At 25.0% G+C, this 20471-nt stretch overlaps 1 protein-coding gene across 3 annotated transcripts; it reads right to left on the bottom strand.

Moving 5' to 3' along the window:
• Positions 1-15: 15 nt before the first annotated feature.
• LOC122712655 (glucose dehydrogenase [FAD, quinone]-like) lies at positions 16-20425 on the bottom strand. Of its 3 annotated transcripts, XM_043932478.1 has the most exons (9): positions 20242-20425; positions 19326-19589; positions 12627-12796; positions 7438-7681; positions 6682-6940; positions 5527-5787; positions 2590-2820; positions 1302-1629; positions 16-452 (listed from the first exon to the last, which is right to left on the bottom strand). In XM_043932478.1, the coding sequence occupies exons 3-9, from the start codon at positions 12794-12796 to the stop codon at positions 140-142; spliced, it is 1806 nt and encodes a 601-aa protein (XP_043788413.1). In that variant the 5' UTR covers positions 19326-19589; positions 20242-20425; the 3' UTR covers positions 16-139. The 3 variants fall into 3 exon arrangements, with proteins under 3 accessions (XP_043788413.1, XP_043788408.1, XP_043788401.1); XM_043932473.1 differs by lacking the exons at positions 19326-19589; positions 20242-20425 and adding an exon at positions 15119-15431; XM_043932466.1 differs by lacking the exons at positions 19326-19589; positions 20242-20425 and adding an exon at positions 13485-13604.
• Positions 20426-20471: the final 46 nt, after the last annotated feature.

Below are 20471 nucleotides of genomic sequence, written 5' to 3'. Positions count from 1 at the left end.
TTATTTTCAATTACGTTTCTTTTTAAAAATCAAATTTTCATTTAAATTCAATATTTCATAAATCGATGATCAATTATAAATTTCTTTCTGTGTAATTTTTTATTTCAAAGGAAGTTTCCTTTTAATGAAAAAACTTCTTTCAGCCGACCCAGGTCCTCTTGATAAAGTCTGCGGCGCGTTCTCCTATCATAATAGCGGGCGCATTTGTGTTACCGGAAATGACCCTTGGCATGATACTAGTATCCGCTACTCTGACGCCTCTCACTCCTCTGACTCTTAATTGATTGTCTACTACAGCGAGAGGATCGTCCGGTGGGCCCATTTTGCAAGAACCTGCTTGATGGTTTTCTGGCGCAGTATCATGCTTTACAGCGCATTCCCAATAAGCATCGCAACCGAATTCTAAGTGCTCACAATTTTTCACGGGTGTACGATCTAATTGAAATCCATATCTGTAAGAAGAAAATGAAATTTAATGCGGAAAAAACATTGTTAAAGTATTTAAACGGATGTAATATTATAATATATTTTATTACAATATTTTTTAATCATTTTTGTTTTAATCCTTTTTTATAATATTTAAATAACTTAAATAAGATATAACTCCTTTTTCATATAAAATAACGAAAATTAAAAACATTTTCATTATCACGAAATGATTAACGTTATATTTAACTTAAATAACGAAATGATCATTTTGATATTTTTGTAAAATATAGTAATGTAATTATATTATATACAATAAATAAATGCTGAAAGTCATTAACTAAAAATAATAGCAATAAATAGCATTACCTCTTTTGCAAATAAAATATATTTGTGTTTAAATAAAATAATGTTTGTTCGAATAAGGATTCCCCCACTACTAAGGATATTGTAAGGTAAAACAGATTTCGTCCAAGGTTTTACTCGATTGATAACATCCAATTGTTTATCGATAGATAAATGTTATTTTTACAAAAAGCTTCTTTAATAAGATTAAATTAATATTTATTTATTTTAATATGATATTGCAATAATAATTATAACTGATTTTTATCGTACTATAAAGAGAGAAAAAAAAAAATATAAAAGAATCATAATTCTAAAAAGATTGTGAAACATTAATTTAATAAGAAAAATAAATTTAGAATCTATGAATTTACAGAGTCTAATATATTCAATGATCTATTACGATCTATTAGCAAACACTAATTGAATAAAATCGAAGATGCTATTGATCTTAGTTAAAACTACTCAATGAGAGAAAATCGATACTTATATAAATTACACTTGGAGATTACAAATAGAAAGTGTCGTACCTGCTGAGAGCCTCAGTTTCAGACAACCTGATACTGAATTTAATAGCCTCTATAAGACCCGCTACGTCATCAGGATGGCTCAAATACTTCGGATAGATCAACGGCTTCGAAAGAGGATCGTTATTTCGTAGACGAAGGTAACCACGACTCTTCGGATGAAGATATGTTGGAATGATGTAAATCGTTCGGTTATTACCCTTCGTTTCACCGACCATACCCGTTTCTGCGCAATCTGCTAGGTATCCACCAAAAATCAACTGAACATCCGGATGATCCTCCTTTGGATTCGCGTATTTCGTATTTATCATCGCTGTTACCTCAGAAATACCTGTTAATTATATAGAAAATAATTGGAGAATATAGTATGATTGATATAAAATATAATTGATATAATATAAAGTATATCGAAAATTGTGATATAATTCAAAATTCCTGAAAGGAAATAATATGAACTCTAATCATCATCTAATCTAAATAATTTATTTCATGATAAAATTTTAATATAAAGCATATTACGAAATATTTTTTTATATACGAATATTACGAATATTTTTGAATCTCAAATGATTTTTCAAACATCTTCTTAGGTCACGAAACAAAATACATGCCACGATATTAATAGAGATTATTTCAACGAAAATCTAATGATTCGATCGTTACCTTGTAAATTACTACGATGTAATTAAACTTACGAGTTACACCTAAGGAATTGTTATAGATTGCACGATTGAGATTTGTGCGAAACTTGTGATCGATCATAAAACGTCGGGAACATGCGTGCAACGACGAACAGTGGAAGCATACAAACCGACGAAGCAATGAATCGAACGCTAATTGGTCCGATTTCGTAGCAGGTCACGTTATTGGTCATGGGTGATTGGTGGAAATGACTCGACAACTTATGAACTCGTAAAATGTACTTTCAATAGACTAGTCACTCGTTAGAAACCACGATAGAGTGATTTTTCAATCGCTTTCGGGTCAAATGATGGTAAACGGACCGATTGAATACGCTGTTGCGTCATTAAATTGATCGTGACAAACAACACGAACTAGGATTATTGTGTAACAAACTTTCACTGACTGCAGACACTCGTAATTGTTTTGATATAGCTCGAAGATCGAATATTTGATGAGCTTTTGCTATAGTTGCTTTTATTTCTTTGATTTTTTAGAAACGATTTTATGAATTAGTTTACAAGAAAATTCTAATTGTTGCATTATAATTTATGGTAGATTTTTTGTAATATAATTATAGATAATACTTTTAAATATATTTTTAACTTACCTGTACCAGACATCAATCCATCTCTGAAGAGAAGATATTCCATTGCAGTTGCCCAGTTAAGGGGAGTCGTGTCAGTATCATTAATAGTGAAGACCAGTGTATAGGCAACGTGATTGTGAAGATTTTTACCTACACCAGGTAAATCATGAATAACCGGGACACCAACAGCGTTCAATTCTTCCCGAGGACCGATACCACTGTTCAAAAGTATTTGTGGTGAATTAATGGCACCTAAATAATAAAAATTACACATATTTAAATGATGTTTTAATCATAAATCAAAAAAACTACTTTTGATAATAATTAATATTGAGAAAGAAACTCATTGTATGTATATTTATATATATATTTCTATTATTACAATTATAATTATTTATGGTATATTTAGCTATATTAATTACAAGTTGATAATTTTAATATTAAGTCTATTTTTTAGTAATAGAAATAAATGTAGTATACATGTATTTCGTAAATCATTCCGTATAATTCTGTATAATTATCCAACTGTATTTTACAAAAGGAAGTCGCAATTTGAACAGAATATGGTCATTGATCGATTGCACAAAAGAAGATATCAAAAGACTGAGTAATCAGAAAAATATGTACATAGAATGAAAGTTTAAAAACGACCTTGTAACTAATATATAATTATCAATGAGTCCTTTCTAACCTCGTCAACAATATATTAACCAAACGTGTCCTCTTCCGTAGCAATCTTTATTTTCTTTGTATTCTAGCACGCAATTTCTATTATTCGCGTGATTATAGGTATAAATCATGATGAATCATTAATTTTTTTGATGATAAATAATTATTTTAAAATTATTCTGTGATTGTTTCAGAACATTCAATATTTTTCAATATTTTTGATGATGAGTTGATAAATGAAATATCATAACTTTGTAATAATTATGTGAAAATATTAATGTTTTTATATTTTATTTTTTATTTGTATTTCTGATTATTTATATAATATTATAATTACAGTTATCATGTTAATAATTTTTATAAGTTATACGAACGTAAAATACTATATAATTAAATCTTAATGAAATAAAGTTATAATTTTAAATATTGAATACTTGCATATTTTTATATAAATTACTATTAAAATGTGAAGGATTCTTTACTACGAATAAATATTGTTTACCAATTAACTTGAATGTAGATTATAGAAATATAGAAATGTAGATTGTTTATGAAATATACGGACTAGTAAACTAAAATTGGAAGTGAAAAATTAGATTTCCATGTATGATCATGTAGAATGGTGTAACATAAACCATATATGTAAACCATGAAATTGGTTATTTAAACACTTTGATAATGAGTATTTTTTTCTGTGAAAGAAAATTATTTGTTCTTTCTCAATAGTGCAACTCATTTCTTCCTGCTTTCCTTTTTTGATAGGTCTGAAATTTGATTGATAGCTATCATTACACACGTTAGATGATATTACATGATAGATTTAAATTGAATCCTAGATAATTACATGATATTTAAATTATGTTTGATAATATGTGTTTACACTTTAATACATTATTAATACACATATATTTATTTTTTCAAATAAAATAATTTTAAATTAATGTGTTAAATTTCTGAAGAATCTTTTTAAACAATTTTATTTTATATTTATTTTTCTTAAATTCTTTGTTCAAGTACATAGAAATGCAATTAAATAATTTATTTATTATTTATAATTTATTATTAATTATTTTATAAATCATTATTATTAATAATTTATTTATTTACTATTTATTTTGAAATCTAATTAGTTAAAGAAATTTATTTAAATTACTTCATGAATATGAAATCATTAATGAATATAAATTTATGTAAAAAAATATATTATAAAATGTAATAATGTTGCTATTATAGAGTATAAAATAATAATAATAATAAAAATATAAATTCATATTTAAAATGTGTATAATTCTATATGTGTTTAAAATTATCTATTATTATCATATTATTTAAATGTCAATCAATTAATTTAAATATTTTTATTTATTACACAATATTTCTTCTGTTATATTACAAATAAAAATCAGTTTTTTGTATCAATGTAATTAATCTTAAACAAATTTTAGCAATATGATATAAATGTATATTTAATATTAAACATAATATTAATAAATTATATTAATAATATTAATAATAAGTTCAATCTTAATATAAACTTACTAATTGTTATAATAACTAATTGTTATAATAATTTAATAACTTAATATAATTTTGTGAAAAAAATCATTATCCATTTTTACTTAAAAAATACATCAATGTTGCAAATAGTTCTATATAGTAAAAAAAAAAAATGTATTCATCGATAAAATCTAATTTCTCTCACTTTAATCGTTATTTATTACAGTTATTTATAAATATTTATGCAAATATTTCCAATTTGTTCTTTTAATAGAATATAAAATAATTTATAAAATGATTTAAAACGTTTTAAATTGAATTATAAAAACGCTGTTAATTAAATGATTTTGAAATTTGATTTATGTAAATAAATTTCAATTTATAAAGATAAGAATAATCTAAATACAATCAGAATAAGATGAGAATATTTAAGAAAAAAGATAGTAGCTAAAATTCGAGTCACAAAAATAACATATAAGAAGCATAATATCTTATAAATATGCGGTAAATAATTCGATTTAGATTCGAATCTGCAAACAAATGGTTTTTTAATGTGCAATCTTTCTTTATTTCTCTATTTATTTCTCTGAGAATAATGTAGACAAATCGTGCAACAAAATATCGTTGATATTCTTAAATTTATATTTTGTTTGTACAGAATTTCACAGCAAAAAAAAAAGAAAACGAAATAATCTCATAAAAATTGTTAAATTATAGAAGTTCAAATTGCATTATTTGTACTGCTTTATTTAACTCTACTTGATATTGAAATATTAATATTAAAATAAATACCTCCACTTATGACTACTTCTTTCGCCACAGAGACTCGATGGACTTTTCCATCGTGAACAAATTCCACGCCAACTGCTCTTTTATTGTTATCGAACAGTATTCTAGTGGCCGTGGAATTGAGCATTATATGGAGATTTGGACGATTTTTAGCTGGTCGTAAAAATGCCCGGGCAGTCGAAAGCCGTGAACCATTTCTGGAAGTTGTTTGGGCTATAGCGAATCCAGTGTGCGTTCGTCCATTTAGATCCGCGATACCATAACCTGTAAATAATTTGGAGAAACATTGTAATTAAATTTAATTCAAAATTTGAAAATTTGAAATTTAAAGAAAACATTTATAATAATATAAAAATTCAAATCCAAATCCTTTGTGAGATCTCAAAATTCTCAAAAGAATTGAAACTTAAAATTCTAGAAATTTAAAATAATTTTTTTTTCTCATAAGTATTTTCATCAAATATTTTATTAAGAATTAAAATTTTAATAAGTTAAATTACTAGATCGAATTTGTTCCGCGTTGGAATTCGGAATAGATTACACTCGATAAAATGCTATTTGTAAATTAGTATAACAAGGTCGATACGCGTTCATTCATCATCAAAATGATGTATTATTATTGAAACAAAAGTTAACAGTGAACACAATATCGCAATTAGCAGAGGTGATCGAATTACATAACTAGTTTTTCGATGAATGTATCGAAACGAGTCATTAGACTCATGCGAGCAATAACAACGATGTAAAGAAGAAACGAGTTCCTCGACGTCTCGTAATAACAGGTTAAATGCAATTCGAGTTAAGTAGAACGACTCGTTGTTACTAGAGTATTTTCCAGTTTTTTTCCAACTTTCTCGCGTATTTATTTTTATTGCAACCAGAATACTTATAATGAATATTAAAAAGAAATTGTTTTGAACAGAATTTTACTAAGCCATTACTTAATTGGTAATCTTCTTTTGAGAGAAATTATCCTTTTAGAACCAAATTCTTTTAGAAAGTATAAGAAAAATTCTTTTTTATCATTTAATAAAACGTAACAGATATATCTTAATATTAAACATTATTATTAATTAGATGTCAGTTTGTCTAAGCAACAGAAAATTAATCCAATTAGTTTATATAAAAGATAAATAAAAAAATTAAAAATAAATTTACCGAGTTCTTTTCCAGCTTCGAGAATAGAATAACTCAAGGGCGGATGATAAGGGAATTGCGTGACTGTGAGTGGCCCACCAACACCGTGATAACCATAATCCATGGTGTTTGCCTGAAGATTATCCTCGCTCCTGATGAAATATGGAAGGACATCTTGATAAGACCATCCTATGTTACCTAGCCTCGCCCAGTCGTCGTAATCCTTTCGCGAGCCCCTTATATACATCATGCCATTCATAACGCTGGTTCCACCCAGAACCTAAATAATATTTTAATTATCCATTCGTTTGCTTTCTGTCGGCTATTCTTGTACGTTATTACGGCAACAATTGAAAGAAGATTATATGAAATAATATGGAATAATTAACAGCAATAATTAAAGATGAAATAATAATGTAAGGAAATAATAAAAAATTAATAAATAATATACTGCAATTTATCTAATTGAAATATTTTAAATAAGTAATAAATAAGTTTTTGTGTCTTCTAATGTGTTCTTCATAATTAATGATTTTATATGTTTATACATTTTTTGTTTTATATATGTTTTTACAGTTGCTACAAAAATAGATATTAATTTTTTATCGATAATTTATTTAATTTTTTAATTTATTTTTTTTATTAATTATATATGAAATATCATATCGATTAAATGATAATTTATAAATGTTCTTTTAATATTTTTCATAATATTTTTATATATTTTTTTTATTAATTTTTTGACGAATATTATTTCCAAATAAAGTGTATACATACTTTCCCCCTGGGCCAGTAACATTTTCGATCATCTTTATTTAGACACGCAGTATCTTCACTTTCGGTATTATATTGCCAATCGATGTCAGTTCCAATGAAATTGAAAAAGAACGAAGGTATCTGCGTCCCAGTGGGTTCGTCTAATCCAGCTTCTAACAATAACACCGAAAATCGTGGCTCCTCCGATAATCGTGATGCAACTGTTGCACCTGCACTTCCACCTCCGATAATTACAAAATCATACCTAAAAATAAAGACAAATATTCTCCATTTATCTCCATGTTTCATACTAATGTACATAATTTTATTGTCAAGTTATATAAATCATCACTTTTCCTTTAATATAATCATTTACAATACATTACATAATCAATACTTTATTGTTATCTTATCCATATTTCTCAATAATATATATCATATAACTGAATCATCCAACTTTTCATTTTATACTAAATTATACGTAATCAATAATACTTAAATACTTAATTGTAAATAAATCATATTATATAATCTATTTCTCAAAGTCAAGCTTTATCACAAATCTATAATCCTACACATTTATTCTACTTCTTACGATATTAGACTCATTATTGCGAGCAAGGTCACGATTTCACTCCTTTATACGTGACAGATCGGTCCACTCAAGCCGTTAGCACTAAAAATCAGTGCATCTTCGCTTTATTCGAAGATTGCCGTAATACAAATTAGAAACTGGGTTAAAGGAACGAACTAATGTCCTATAGCTGACTGTGAGCGAAAGGTAGATTTCTCAGGAGTTTGTTTGGTATTTTGAATGCCACGAGGCTCGGGCAACTTCGTGTGCATTCCGTGAAATGTAAGTAAACACTTTCTTTGTTTAGGAACAAGTTTATAAATTATTAAAAACGTAAGATCTGTATCGCATGTTTTTTGACAAGTGTCATTACTCTAAAAAAAGTATTTCTAGAGAACAATGAAAATTAAATAATTTCGAGAAATTTATTACCAGTAAAATATTTTGAATGACTAATATGTGCTAAGAAAAAAAAGTTAGGTTAGAATTTTGTTATTTATTGTCAGACATTATTTTAAGTATTATTTTCATTCATTTTCAAACATTTCTTACTTACCTTTTAAGTTGGAAATGAGATAATTCTTGGGATAATTATTTAATGAGCATGAAAACCAGTTTTTCTACTTGATACAAGTTTACTTGTAAATTCTTTTTAATTCTTTTTAATTCTTGACAAATTTATTTTCAACATTCGTTAACATTGGACTTCTCAAATAATAAATTTTTAATCAAATTTTTAACCAAAAGTCAAAAATTTAAAAATGATTGAAAATTTTAATAAATTTTAATAAAAAAAAAATCTATGCTTTTAGATAGTAAAGTTTATTATTAAATAGATATTATCAAAGTTTGAAAATTTATAATAAATATACTGAATTTCTTATTTATTCAATATTCTTTCTTCTATACTTTTCTTTGTTTCTATATTTCTATAATTTTTCTCTAATATCAATCGATCAAAACCACTTTATTGACTTTGTGCAATTCACTAACGTTCATGAAACCGCCATTTCTTGTTTGTTGCTTCACTCATGCAAGCTAACTCATCCTTTTAACTTTTTCCAAGTACCGGGTCATAAAATAAAATTCACGATCCATAAGTCATTTGGTATTCATCAATGCCAATTCCACTTTCTTATGCAATAAGAACTTTCCATAAGAAGACAGTTTTTATTTATCGTCAATTTTAACCAATCATGTTCCGCTCGTTACCATTAAAACAACGGAAATGAATTAAAAATGAAGCGAAACGATGATTAGAAAATTAATTTACAATAGCGAAATTATGATTTTTATTTCCATCGATATTCTTATTAATTCGATATGTCATATTCTCATTAATCTTTCACTAATCCGGTTTTACAATACGATTTCTATATTTCCAATTAAGTGATTGTAATTTTCTTGTTTCAAATTCTATGTACAAAATGTGTATACATTTATATTATGATATTGATTTTAGTATGAAAAATGAATTGAAAATAACAAAATTATGGAAAACTTGTAGCCTTATGAAAAACATTTAGAAGAATCATCTAACTTAACCTCTCAATTATTTTTCTTATTATAGTCTCTTATTATATTCTTCTATAGTTTCTTATTATATTCTTATTATTATAGTCTCATTATTAGTCACAGATAGTATGATTTCTTAAAGTCTTTAAAAAATAAAATGATAATCATTTTATTTTTTCTATATTTCTTTTTTAAATAAGCTTATTATATATAATAATTTGTGAATATTTGTAAAGGAAAGCATTCTCTACTTCAATGGAAATGTATAGTATTATATAACATATTGCAAATTACAAATAAGTATTATAAGTAATCATTATTAATAAATGCTTTTGCTAGTTTGATATTAAAATAAATGAAGATTTTTCAATTAAATTTTATACGTTATGAACCATTTGCCATTGTCATATAATTTAAAATTATAAAATTAAAAAAAAATATCTATAACTTTAATTCAATTAATATTAGATATTTTTAGATATTAGATATTTTTTAATTATAATTGTTTAAAAAACTTTAAAAGCCTTATATTTAAAAATAAGAATATTAAATAAAAGCGATAACTTAGAAGGATTAAGAGAGGAGATTGTTTCATGTCATTCCGCATCAAATTATATAGCAAAAGCGTAATGTTATATAATTCGAAGTATGCATGAGAAATGCGAAATCGAGTTAATTAAATGCATATGAACCGATGAATGTGTATCTCGCGAGAAATCAGTTAATAATGCTTCATTTTTTGCATCCTGAATATTCAAACAGAATGATGTAAAAAAATATTCAATAAATATACGAAATATTCATGATGAATTGCATAAGTATTGAGAATCTATACATAATAACTTACTGTTAACAAAAATAAAATAGCAAATACTTGGGTAACAGAATGTACATAACAGGAATATTTAAAATCAAAATTATGAAATCATTTCTTAATCGTGTGATATAATTAATCCACAATTTATATCAAGTATCTCTTTTTGAAGTTAAATAATTTTTATTATAAAATGTTATTATTTCATATATATATGTATCTTAAGGTAATCCATTTCAAATGTGATGAAAAATATGTTAAATGTTATTTGTAATTAAATAAAAAATGCGTGTAGCGATATTAAATTCATTAGTAAGTGATATTAATTATTATTTTAGTGATTTATAAATTATAATATAGTTTCATCTGCTAATCATTTATATAATTTCTTATTATCGAATTTTCTCATGAATAAGAATGAATATGAATATAAATATTAATCAAAATCAATTTATTTTATTTTAATAAATATTTAGTACTATCAAAAAAATTTTTTAAACAATTAAAAAATTGCTGAATATCACTTAAATATTGAATTAATTCATTTATTTATATGCACATTTCCTATCACACTTCTTATCATTCTCATTATTTTCCTCCTTTATCATATTTTAAATTCTCTATAAAAATTGACATACCATTAACTTAACATAACACACCTTTTGCCATGAATTGCAACTATAAACAATTCTTGATGATGCACTTTCAATTTCACTCAATTATCTATAACACAGACCACAGATTCGCATCTATCTAAAACCATACGAAATTTAATAGCTGGTTCAAAGCTGGTTGCCTCAGTTCGCATCCGGCATAAGTACAAGCGCAGATCTATGAGGTTAGCTATGATGCAACGTGAGAGAATCATCGAAACAATGGTACCGGGCCATTACTCGCGCATATATGCACGCAAAGATTTCACAGATATATATATATGCATGAATGCTCGCTTCCGAATACAGAGGAATACAGAGAACAAAATGAGTTTCTATACAGTATTATGTGAACCGTGTCCGCGACAATTAAACGTGTCTTCTTCGGTATCGTTCAAACGATGGCAGAGACATCTGGTTCCTGTTCAAGCAATATTATTTGCTTGTCGTTTGTTCAGAATTCTTCCGGAATCTTTTTAGATTCGCTTTGATGCTTCGTTGACGTTTTAATGAAACGGAGCGATATTATATAGGAAAGAGGAAGGATTTATGGAGATATACGGAAGCTATATAAAAAAATATGGCGATGATAAAAGAAAAAAGAAAAAATGAAGGCTATCAGTATCGTTTATATAAAATTATTACATATTAAATAAATATTTAATATAAAATTTTTAATAAATGTTTTTGAAAAAAATTTATGAAGTATATAAGAAAATTGAATGCAAAAAATAATAAAAAATAACAATGATAGGAAAAAGAAAAATCTGTGATATTGGCTTTGTATGTATATGTAATATTATTGTATTATATTTTTAACTTATTGTTTCGAAAAAAAGTTATACAAATCTATACAATATCTATACAATATTAATTTTATAGATTTAATAGTATAATATAAAAATACACAAGAATGCAATTATTAAATTGACAAATACAAATAAATATATCGATTTAAAATTGACAAAAGAATTCTAACCAAGAAATATGATAAATAAAATAGTACAAATTTTTGCGGATTTGTTTGCTAACGAAACAAAGTATTAAACGAAATAAAATAAAAATGTACAGTACAATTAGATACAATAATTGGTTTTTCTTTTTGATCTCAATAAACTTGGTTATCGAATCATTTTTATCAAAAGATGACTAATTTGTTTTTTTTAGTTGATCGCAATCTGGTATGATTTAATCTCAAAAAAATTCGAAAATTTCGAGCCATTAGTTATTTTATTTTTGGGAATATGAAATTTATTTGTATGAGGTATATATTTCGCGGAACTTTTCATACTGTATAATATATGTGACTGCTTATGATATCGATATTGGAATGCTTCCAGGGAATCTTAAAGTCAATCGAGTTTTATTCCCAATATGGTTTACGGAGATTAGAATATTAAAATAGTATCATATTTCCAATGATTGAATATAATAACATATGATTATAATATAATATAATGAGATTATATGACTATATTGATTTAGCAATTTTCAAATTTTTTTTTTTCAACAAACAATATGTAGTGTTTCTTAAAATTTTTAATTTTGTGAGTTATTTTATTATTAAATTTTTGTTTAAAACTTTTTTAATCATTATAATTTAAAAAACTTCGTAAAAAATTATAATATAAAATTAATCGTAAATAAGTTTTACCTGGAATTAACAGTAGGAGGTGGTAGAGGTCTATTGCATGGATCTTCGAGGTCACACTGACTACGAAGAAATACTTCTAAAAGACCCATGAATAGCATAAAGGATGAACCACCGCATGTTGATGCCAGCGTCGGTCCAGTCGATGGGGTTAATGGACAGTTACAGCTCATCTGTAATATCAATTAAATTTATTAATAATAATTTATTCTTAATAATAATTTTCATGTATAATGGCGATGAGATATTTTTAAAAGAATATTTGATATTTTTATTAATTGTATTAATAAATAATAAAATTAAGGATTATCTTTTCTGTAGTCATATAATTGTCTGTGTTTTAAACGTAATTAAAATCATTATAAATTTATAAAATTAAATATAATTAATTTATTAATTAATTTATAATTTATTAAACATATTAATATAATTAATTTATAATTTATTAAACATATTAATATAATTAATTTATAATTTATTAAATATAAAATTTTGTAATTTTTTTTATGATTCGTAAAATCGTAGCACAATAAAATATTCAAGTCTTTTGTAAAAAAAATTGTTTGTAATAAAATATCCTATAATAATATCCTGAAAATACATAGTGATCTCAGGATTGAGATTATATAATTTTAACGAAAATTGGATTCATTTCAATTATCATGGGGAAATTTATCAGTATCGAGCTTTGAAAATACTATATACACAATAATTGATATAGATAAATACTAAAATATTATAAAAATATTAGTTATTATCACAGATCCTAATAATTATATTAATATTTATATTTAAATAATTTATATATAATAAAATATAGATAATTTATGATCTTCTAATGATTTTTAATAGAAGCAATACTGGAATCAAGTCACGTTGTTTTGCAATCGTAATCGTTGCATCGAATTCGCAATGAGTATGCCGATTTTCTTCCATCGATGTCTATTTTTAAAGTTCTTTTCCTTATATCAGTGGTTCTCAATGAGTCATGATCCATAAGAGGGAGACGTTTGACATGTTTTTTTAAGATTGCTGTTGTCATCTTTAATTATAATAAAAGTTGTGTAAATCGAATATTTATGGAATAATGGAATTGAAATTTAACCTCGATATGAATCGAGTTTTTTTTATTTTTTGATTTTTAAAAGGGCAAAAATCATTGTATTTTCTCGAGCATAGAAAGAAGTGACTTATTGAATGATAAGAAAGAAGAAAGAGTGAAAGAGGATTGAGAGTTATTATAAAATAAACATGTCATTCCATTTAAGATCAAGAAGAATTTTTTTTCCAATAATAAAGAAGATCAAACATTTATGTTATAAATTATCTTGATCACTTAAAACTTTTATATTCAATATATTTCTCTTATTATGATTTTTACCATTTATTCATCATATGCTCATTCTTTTCTTACCTATAATTTATATATATATACAGGACTTATTCCATTGGAATTTTGGACTTTGATATCTATTTTGAGAAGAGAATCATAAGTTATTTGAACACCATAAAGAGAAATCATACCATAAAGAGAAACTCTAGAAAATAAATTATAATCTTTCATTATTTGATTTATTAATCATTATATTTGTTATATGATAAAAATTTAATAAAAATTGTGTTAGAAAATCATATCATTTGAATATTAAAAAAGATCACGATTCAAAAAAAAAAGTTAGAAAACAATTGAAAGAAGACTCTACCTTTTACCTGCAAATTGTCGGTATAACGGTTTTTACATGTCGTTTCCTCTTTCTACGTTTCACATTCTCTCTCAACGTTTCAACTTACTCTCCTATCGTTGTGTACTATAATTATTGCTGTGTATAAGATACACGTGTGGAACATCATGTAGCTCTTATTGTTCTTATGATACCTCTTCTCTTTGAGAGAGAAAAAGAAAAGAGAAATTTCAACATTTTGCTTCGTTTTTTGTGAGGAATGATCGATGAAGCAGAAATCGTGGAGATCGATGATGCATGGAATTTGCGATCATTTTGTTTCGGTTTTTGTTGGTGTTATGAGAGTTAAAAGTAATGTATTCTGTGGAGATGAGATTGGATTTTATAAAGAGAACTAAGAACATGAATTGCGAATGCGATAGAAAGTGGACGAATATCGGTATAATAGAGAATAATGAAATTTGTGAGGAATGAGAGAAAACATGAAATGCAATGAAATGAAGATATTGTGACGATCATACTGGTATTTATAGATTATTGATTAGATCAATATAAATCTGAAGTAACTTATTTTTTTGAAAATTTTTATTTATTTATACTATTTTATCTGAAATAAGAAAGTCTTCTATTATTTATAAATATATATAAGTAAACTAATATTAAGAAAATAGAAAAAATAAATAAATTTATTTTAATAAATTATTTATTTTTAAATTATTTTATTATTAAATGAATAAAATTAGAATTTAAAAGAATATATAAAAGAAATCGTCACAAAATCTGTTAAAATTAACAATTCTTATTTTTGTCTACCTTGTGCGTTATCATTTCGATTTTATTCGCATCGCATCAGACTATATTATGAAAGGACATCGCCACTACAAAGGTGCGTAATCGTGTATGCACACCTTCAATATCTTACGTTCACTGACCGAGAACCGTGTCGATTATGAAAGTCACGCAGTTCTACTAGCTTCTTTTTTTCTCTGTTTTCCTAACTTTTTACCAGAGTGATCCATCATAAGTACTAACAACGTATAGTCTAATTGCAGCATGGCGTGTCATCGATGGAATAATGAATTTTGTCCTCGATCGAGAATGTATTTTATTGTAACGATATAAACGTATGTAACACGTTCAGGTGACGATGTAACATGTTTCGGATATATGTGATGCACGTGTGGATTTTTATTACATATAAGGATTAATTTGTTTCATAGATAGTTTTACGATGTTACATGAGGTTATATAAACTATACAAACTAGTATACTGGTGCCACCTATCCAGACTATCATCTTGAATTCTTTCGAGCATGCGTAAAATTTCACTTTTAAATGAACTTTGTTTTGACAAAAAAAATATTTTAAAGAAAATATTACATATTTCAAATAAATATATTAGTGATAGAAAGTAATTGGATTAATGGAAACAAAATTGAATATAATTATCCCTAATTTTTTTCAGGATTTCTAAAAATATTGAAAAGATTGTAAAGTTTTTAGATTGATATAATTATTTATTTTGTATATAGAATATGTCTTCAATTTTAAACAACAATAAGAAAATAGTTGTTTTTCAATAATAAGATTTTTCTTCTAATTAAATAAAGAATTTCAAGCTCCCAATTGTTTATTTTCTTGAAAGTTCATTCGTGTTCTCTTGATCGTTGGAAAATAAAATTGTATCATCAGTTATAATTTACATCATTCATAAATGTATGGAATCGTGGTAAAGAAAACGAGGAAGCGTCCCACACTTTCTTCAGTGATCTTTCTGACAAAAGAAAAAAATATCTGAATTGTAAATTATGCATGACTTCACATGTCGTAATATTAATGAAACGATATGAAATAATCATTTTATTCCTTTGTTCATAAATAAAGCAATTTTTACTACTTAATATTACATCAATTTATTTTCAATCATTCTTTATTTTTCATCAATTTTATCATTTCATAAAAAGATAATTGCCGTTTAATTGTGTAGATATAAATGGATAAGATATAAATAATGAGAATTTTTATTTTTTAAATAAAAATAAAATTGAAAAATAAAATTTTGTTCTAACAATTTTTGTTAGTTTAAGGATCTTTTTTTAGAATTATAATTAACAAAGCTCATATATAATTATATTTGTTTTTTAATATAAAAATCTAGAAAGATTGTTATTTTCCCTAAATTGCAAATTTTCCCTATAATTATTTTTAGGAATTTTTCCTTTTTTCCCTAAAATGATTCTTCGCATTGTTATGCATAAAAAGACATTAAGATTGTGAAATCAATAATTGTTTGAAAAAGTGATTTTCTTCATCATAATATGACAAATGACTAATGCAATTTGATCTCTGGTCAATGATTTAAATATTGTGTCCTCGGCTACTGAGATTGCGTCATCGGGCTCGAATGTATAAATTGCCAACGATCTTTCTTTCGATCTCTTACTATGTTTTACTGCCAATTATTGCGTATGTATACTTACATGATTGTCACGCAATAAAATCACACTCTCAGGTATTTGTGTCTCGTAACATTTTGCACTTTATAACAGATCGTTGTGTATATCAATCAAAATTTATGCAATATCAAGAATACTTATTTCTAGCATCTAAATTAACCTAAAAATTATTAAAAATTAAATTAAAAAATTATTTAATGTTAATTTTTCTACGATGCATCAAGAATTTAAATAAAAATAATTTTTGAAATATCTCTCTCTCTTTTGATATTTGTAAAATAATCATGAAAATAAATCTCATTAAATAATGAAAAAGAGAACCAAATGAGAATCAAAATTCAATCATCGAAATTAGTCGAAATAGAGAAGTAACACGAATAACAAGTTCATACATATTAATGAATGATGATAGCCTATAACAGGTTTTCAATTAATAAATAACCTACTGAATATTTAGTAGAATATTGAACTTCAATTGATTATACATTTTTTCCATCATTATATTATTTGTTAATAATATATTGTTAATAAAAAACAAAAAAAAAGAAGAATAAGGAAAAATGAAGTATTATTTTTATACGATCAGTCAGAGAGAATGTAAGATAAATAGTACGATGAACCTAGTGGGAATATTTCAAGGGAAAGGTAGAATGATTCCATGATTCTTAATGCCAAGGTATATCGCGACGCGGAGTCGATAATACTGCAATGGCATTATTACGAGATACACGAAGAAATCTATTGAAACTTTTTATCTTAATTCACACATGTGAAACTTCATAATATGATGAATGTTATATACTTTTTTATGGAATTCGATTTAAACGGAAATCTATATTTGAAATTTGAGTTTCAAATGTCGAGATTTGAGACTTGAGATTCCAAATTTTAATGATTTGAAAATTGAAATCTTATTAATTATTGAATGTCCTTCTCCAAATATTTTTTTCAATCTGGTTTATTAAGGATCAATTGACTTATTACAATCTGTTTTTATTTTACAGATAATATATCCTCATCAGAAATCTTATACAATAATTTATGTTATTGCAATTATGTAAGTTGGGAATACAAAAACTCACAAATTTAGAATAAGATAAATCTCTTCAATTAACGGTTTATTTAATAATTTAATATCATTAAAAGCATGCAAGCTTAATTTATTACATTAATTATACCTTTATTCCTCTGAATATATATTAATATTGATAAAACTAAATTTAAAAATCATTTCATTTTATACAAATATATTTATTACTAATTATTATATAATTATTATATAAATTATATTAGTATATTATCATATAAATTATTATAAATTAAAAAAGAATGAGAATTATACATAAAAAGAATTCAAGACATTAGAAAGTCTCAAATATTGGTGATAAAAGAGTGACTTTAATTATCTTTTTTAAAAGAATGTTATTAATACTTGTCTTAGATTATAAAATTGTGAATTACGAATTTTCTTAATTACATCTTGAATATGAAATTGAAATATTATTATAAGTTTATTCCTCTATTTTTTCTATTAATGAATCCTTTACTTATAAAAAAATTTAAATAAACTTGAATAAATATTTTTAATATAGTTAAAAATAAATTATCGTTATAAAAAAGAATCTCAATCTCAATCTCAATTTAAACAAAAGGATTAAATTATTAGATAATAGGAATTCACTGAGAGTATTCTCAAAAGTTGCCTTCGATTTGCTCAATTCGAAATACGTAATTTTATCCTGATTTTCTTCGTAGATGTTTCACATACTCGTACATACATAATTAGATTCAAACTTCAGATACACGAATTCCAGCTGATTATCTTCTCTTGCCGTATTTTCGTTGTTACACAATTCACGTGACTTCATTTCGCCGGTACAGAGTATTGTTCGACGAAAAAACGTGAAAGAACGGAAATCGCGATTATAATTAATTCGTCTTGCGACATTCCGTTTTTAAAGACGAAACTGTCTGTTATCTTCCGGCAAGAACAATCGTTTGAAGGCGAATAGCTGTGGACAAAATTTAATATTTTAACGAAGTCTTTTCACCAAATCCTCATTTCGCAAATTCTTTGTAAATTCCTCTCTTTGATTTCATAATATTTGAGATTTTAGATTGTTTCAAGATATCAGATGAAAGAAATATATAAATTAATCAAATATATAAATTAAAATCAATATTGAATTAATATGCAATTTATATCAATATTTAGACGTGTTATTTATGAATTTTTTATTGATTGCTTATAGTCATGTTAATTATATGCATTAATAATATACGTTTATTATAACTATACAGTATTATAATACAGTATTAAAGAATTTAATTAAAATCAAATTGGATTTGTGATTTTTTGAAAATTATATCTCATAAGAGAAAATTTAAGATTAAAATTTTAAAAAAGGTTTTTTTTTGCTTTTTAAACTTAATCACATTATAGTTTTTTTTTTAAAATTCAGAAAATAAAAAAAAAAGTTTGATTTCTAATTTCACATAATTAATATTCATTAATAAATGAAATTATTAATAAATAAATTAAATGAAATTAAATGGAGACTTACTTCTGAAAAATTGTCTTTATATCCTCTTGTATTGAGTTTCACACTTGCGACATCGAGAATCCTTAACGTGTTTATGTCCACAATACACGCGAAAGAAATAAGATCGTGGTTCACGGTGCCGCGATCAACACCAGACTAACCTGGTACCATTCTCCATCCAGGTTGTAATATTCGACAACTTCCACCACTTTCTTGCCTTCCCTTCTGCTATGGGTACCAGTTTATGGAAATGATCTGCGCGGCTGTACCATCTCATCGTTGTTACTGGGAATCGAAAAAGATGATAATAAAAGATTAATTCTTTTATTATGTTAATTGGATATTTCTTTTCTTTATTGATTAATATATGATATAATATCTATTGTTACTTGTAAATATCTTTTATATATATATCTGATAATTTTTTAGTATTAGAGATTAAATGTTTGAGATTTTCTTTATGCTCTGGTTCATAATCATAATATTCTGTTTTTATAAAAATGAAAAAAATATTCAAATTTTCTTTAAAAATCATTATTTTTTTATTATTATATATTATGCATGAAATAAGTAATTAATCTTAAATTAATTGAAATTTCAATTACATAATTCAAAAAATATTAGATATTATTATGTCACAATTTTCATTAACAATGTAAATATATTTAAATGAACAGATATTAATATGTTTTTAGAAAATCACAAAATATTATTCGTTTAATTGATGCACTATAAAAAATTTTTATTTGCGATAATAATTATCTGGGAATACATTCGATCACGCAAATAAATTTAGGTTAGATCGTGTTTTTGAAATGTAATGACAGCAGTCTAAAAGAAAGTAATTTCCGTATTTACGGATGTATAATATGGAAAATGATAGGGAATTAATAATAGTTTGAAAATATATTCCTTCATTTATATAAGATTTTCTTACCTTTATTTCGTGTTTCATTTCTGAAGTTTTAATAAACTTTCAATCGATTGATATCGATTATTTCATATAATAGTACATCAGATTATCGTTAGTATATGAAGATGTCGCATCTGCAGAGTTCGATTTGACAAGTTAATATTATTTATTAAATTTTATTTTATTATTAAGTGTGTTCACATGTTTATTAATCATTAAAAAAGAAGAAATTTGCTGCAAGTACAATTAATATA

Source organism: Apis laboriosa, unplaced genomic scaffold (assembly GCF_014066325.1).
Source record: "Apis laboriosa isolate Shangri-la unplaced genomic scaffold, ASM1406632v1 scaffold112_cov148, whole genome shotgun sequence".
In the NCBI taxonomy this organism is placed as follows: Eukaryota; Metazoa; Arthropoda; class Insecta; order Hymenoptera; family Apidae; genus Apis; species Apis laboriosa.
Note: the sequence above shows the minus strand (reverse complement) of the source record. Positions and strands in the feature narration are given on the sequence as shown.

What these genes read in the sequence shown, in the direction of transcription:
- LOC122712655 (XM_043932466.1), bottom strand. Translation starts at nt 13,559, where the DNA reads ATGGAAGAAAATCGGCATACTCATTGCGAATTCGATGCAACGATTACG. An exon ending in CCTCCTACTGTTAATTCCAG is followed by an intron (nt 7,682 to 12,626) that starts GTAAAACTTATT and finishes CTTTATTTTTAG; the next exon opens with GTATGATTTTGTAATTATCG. An exon ending in CGAAGCTGGAAAAGAACTCG is followed by an intron (nt 5,788 to 6,681) that starts GTAAATTTATTT and finishes AATTATTTACAG; the next exon opens with GTTATGGTATCGCGGATCTA.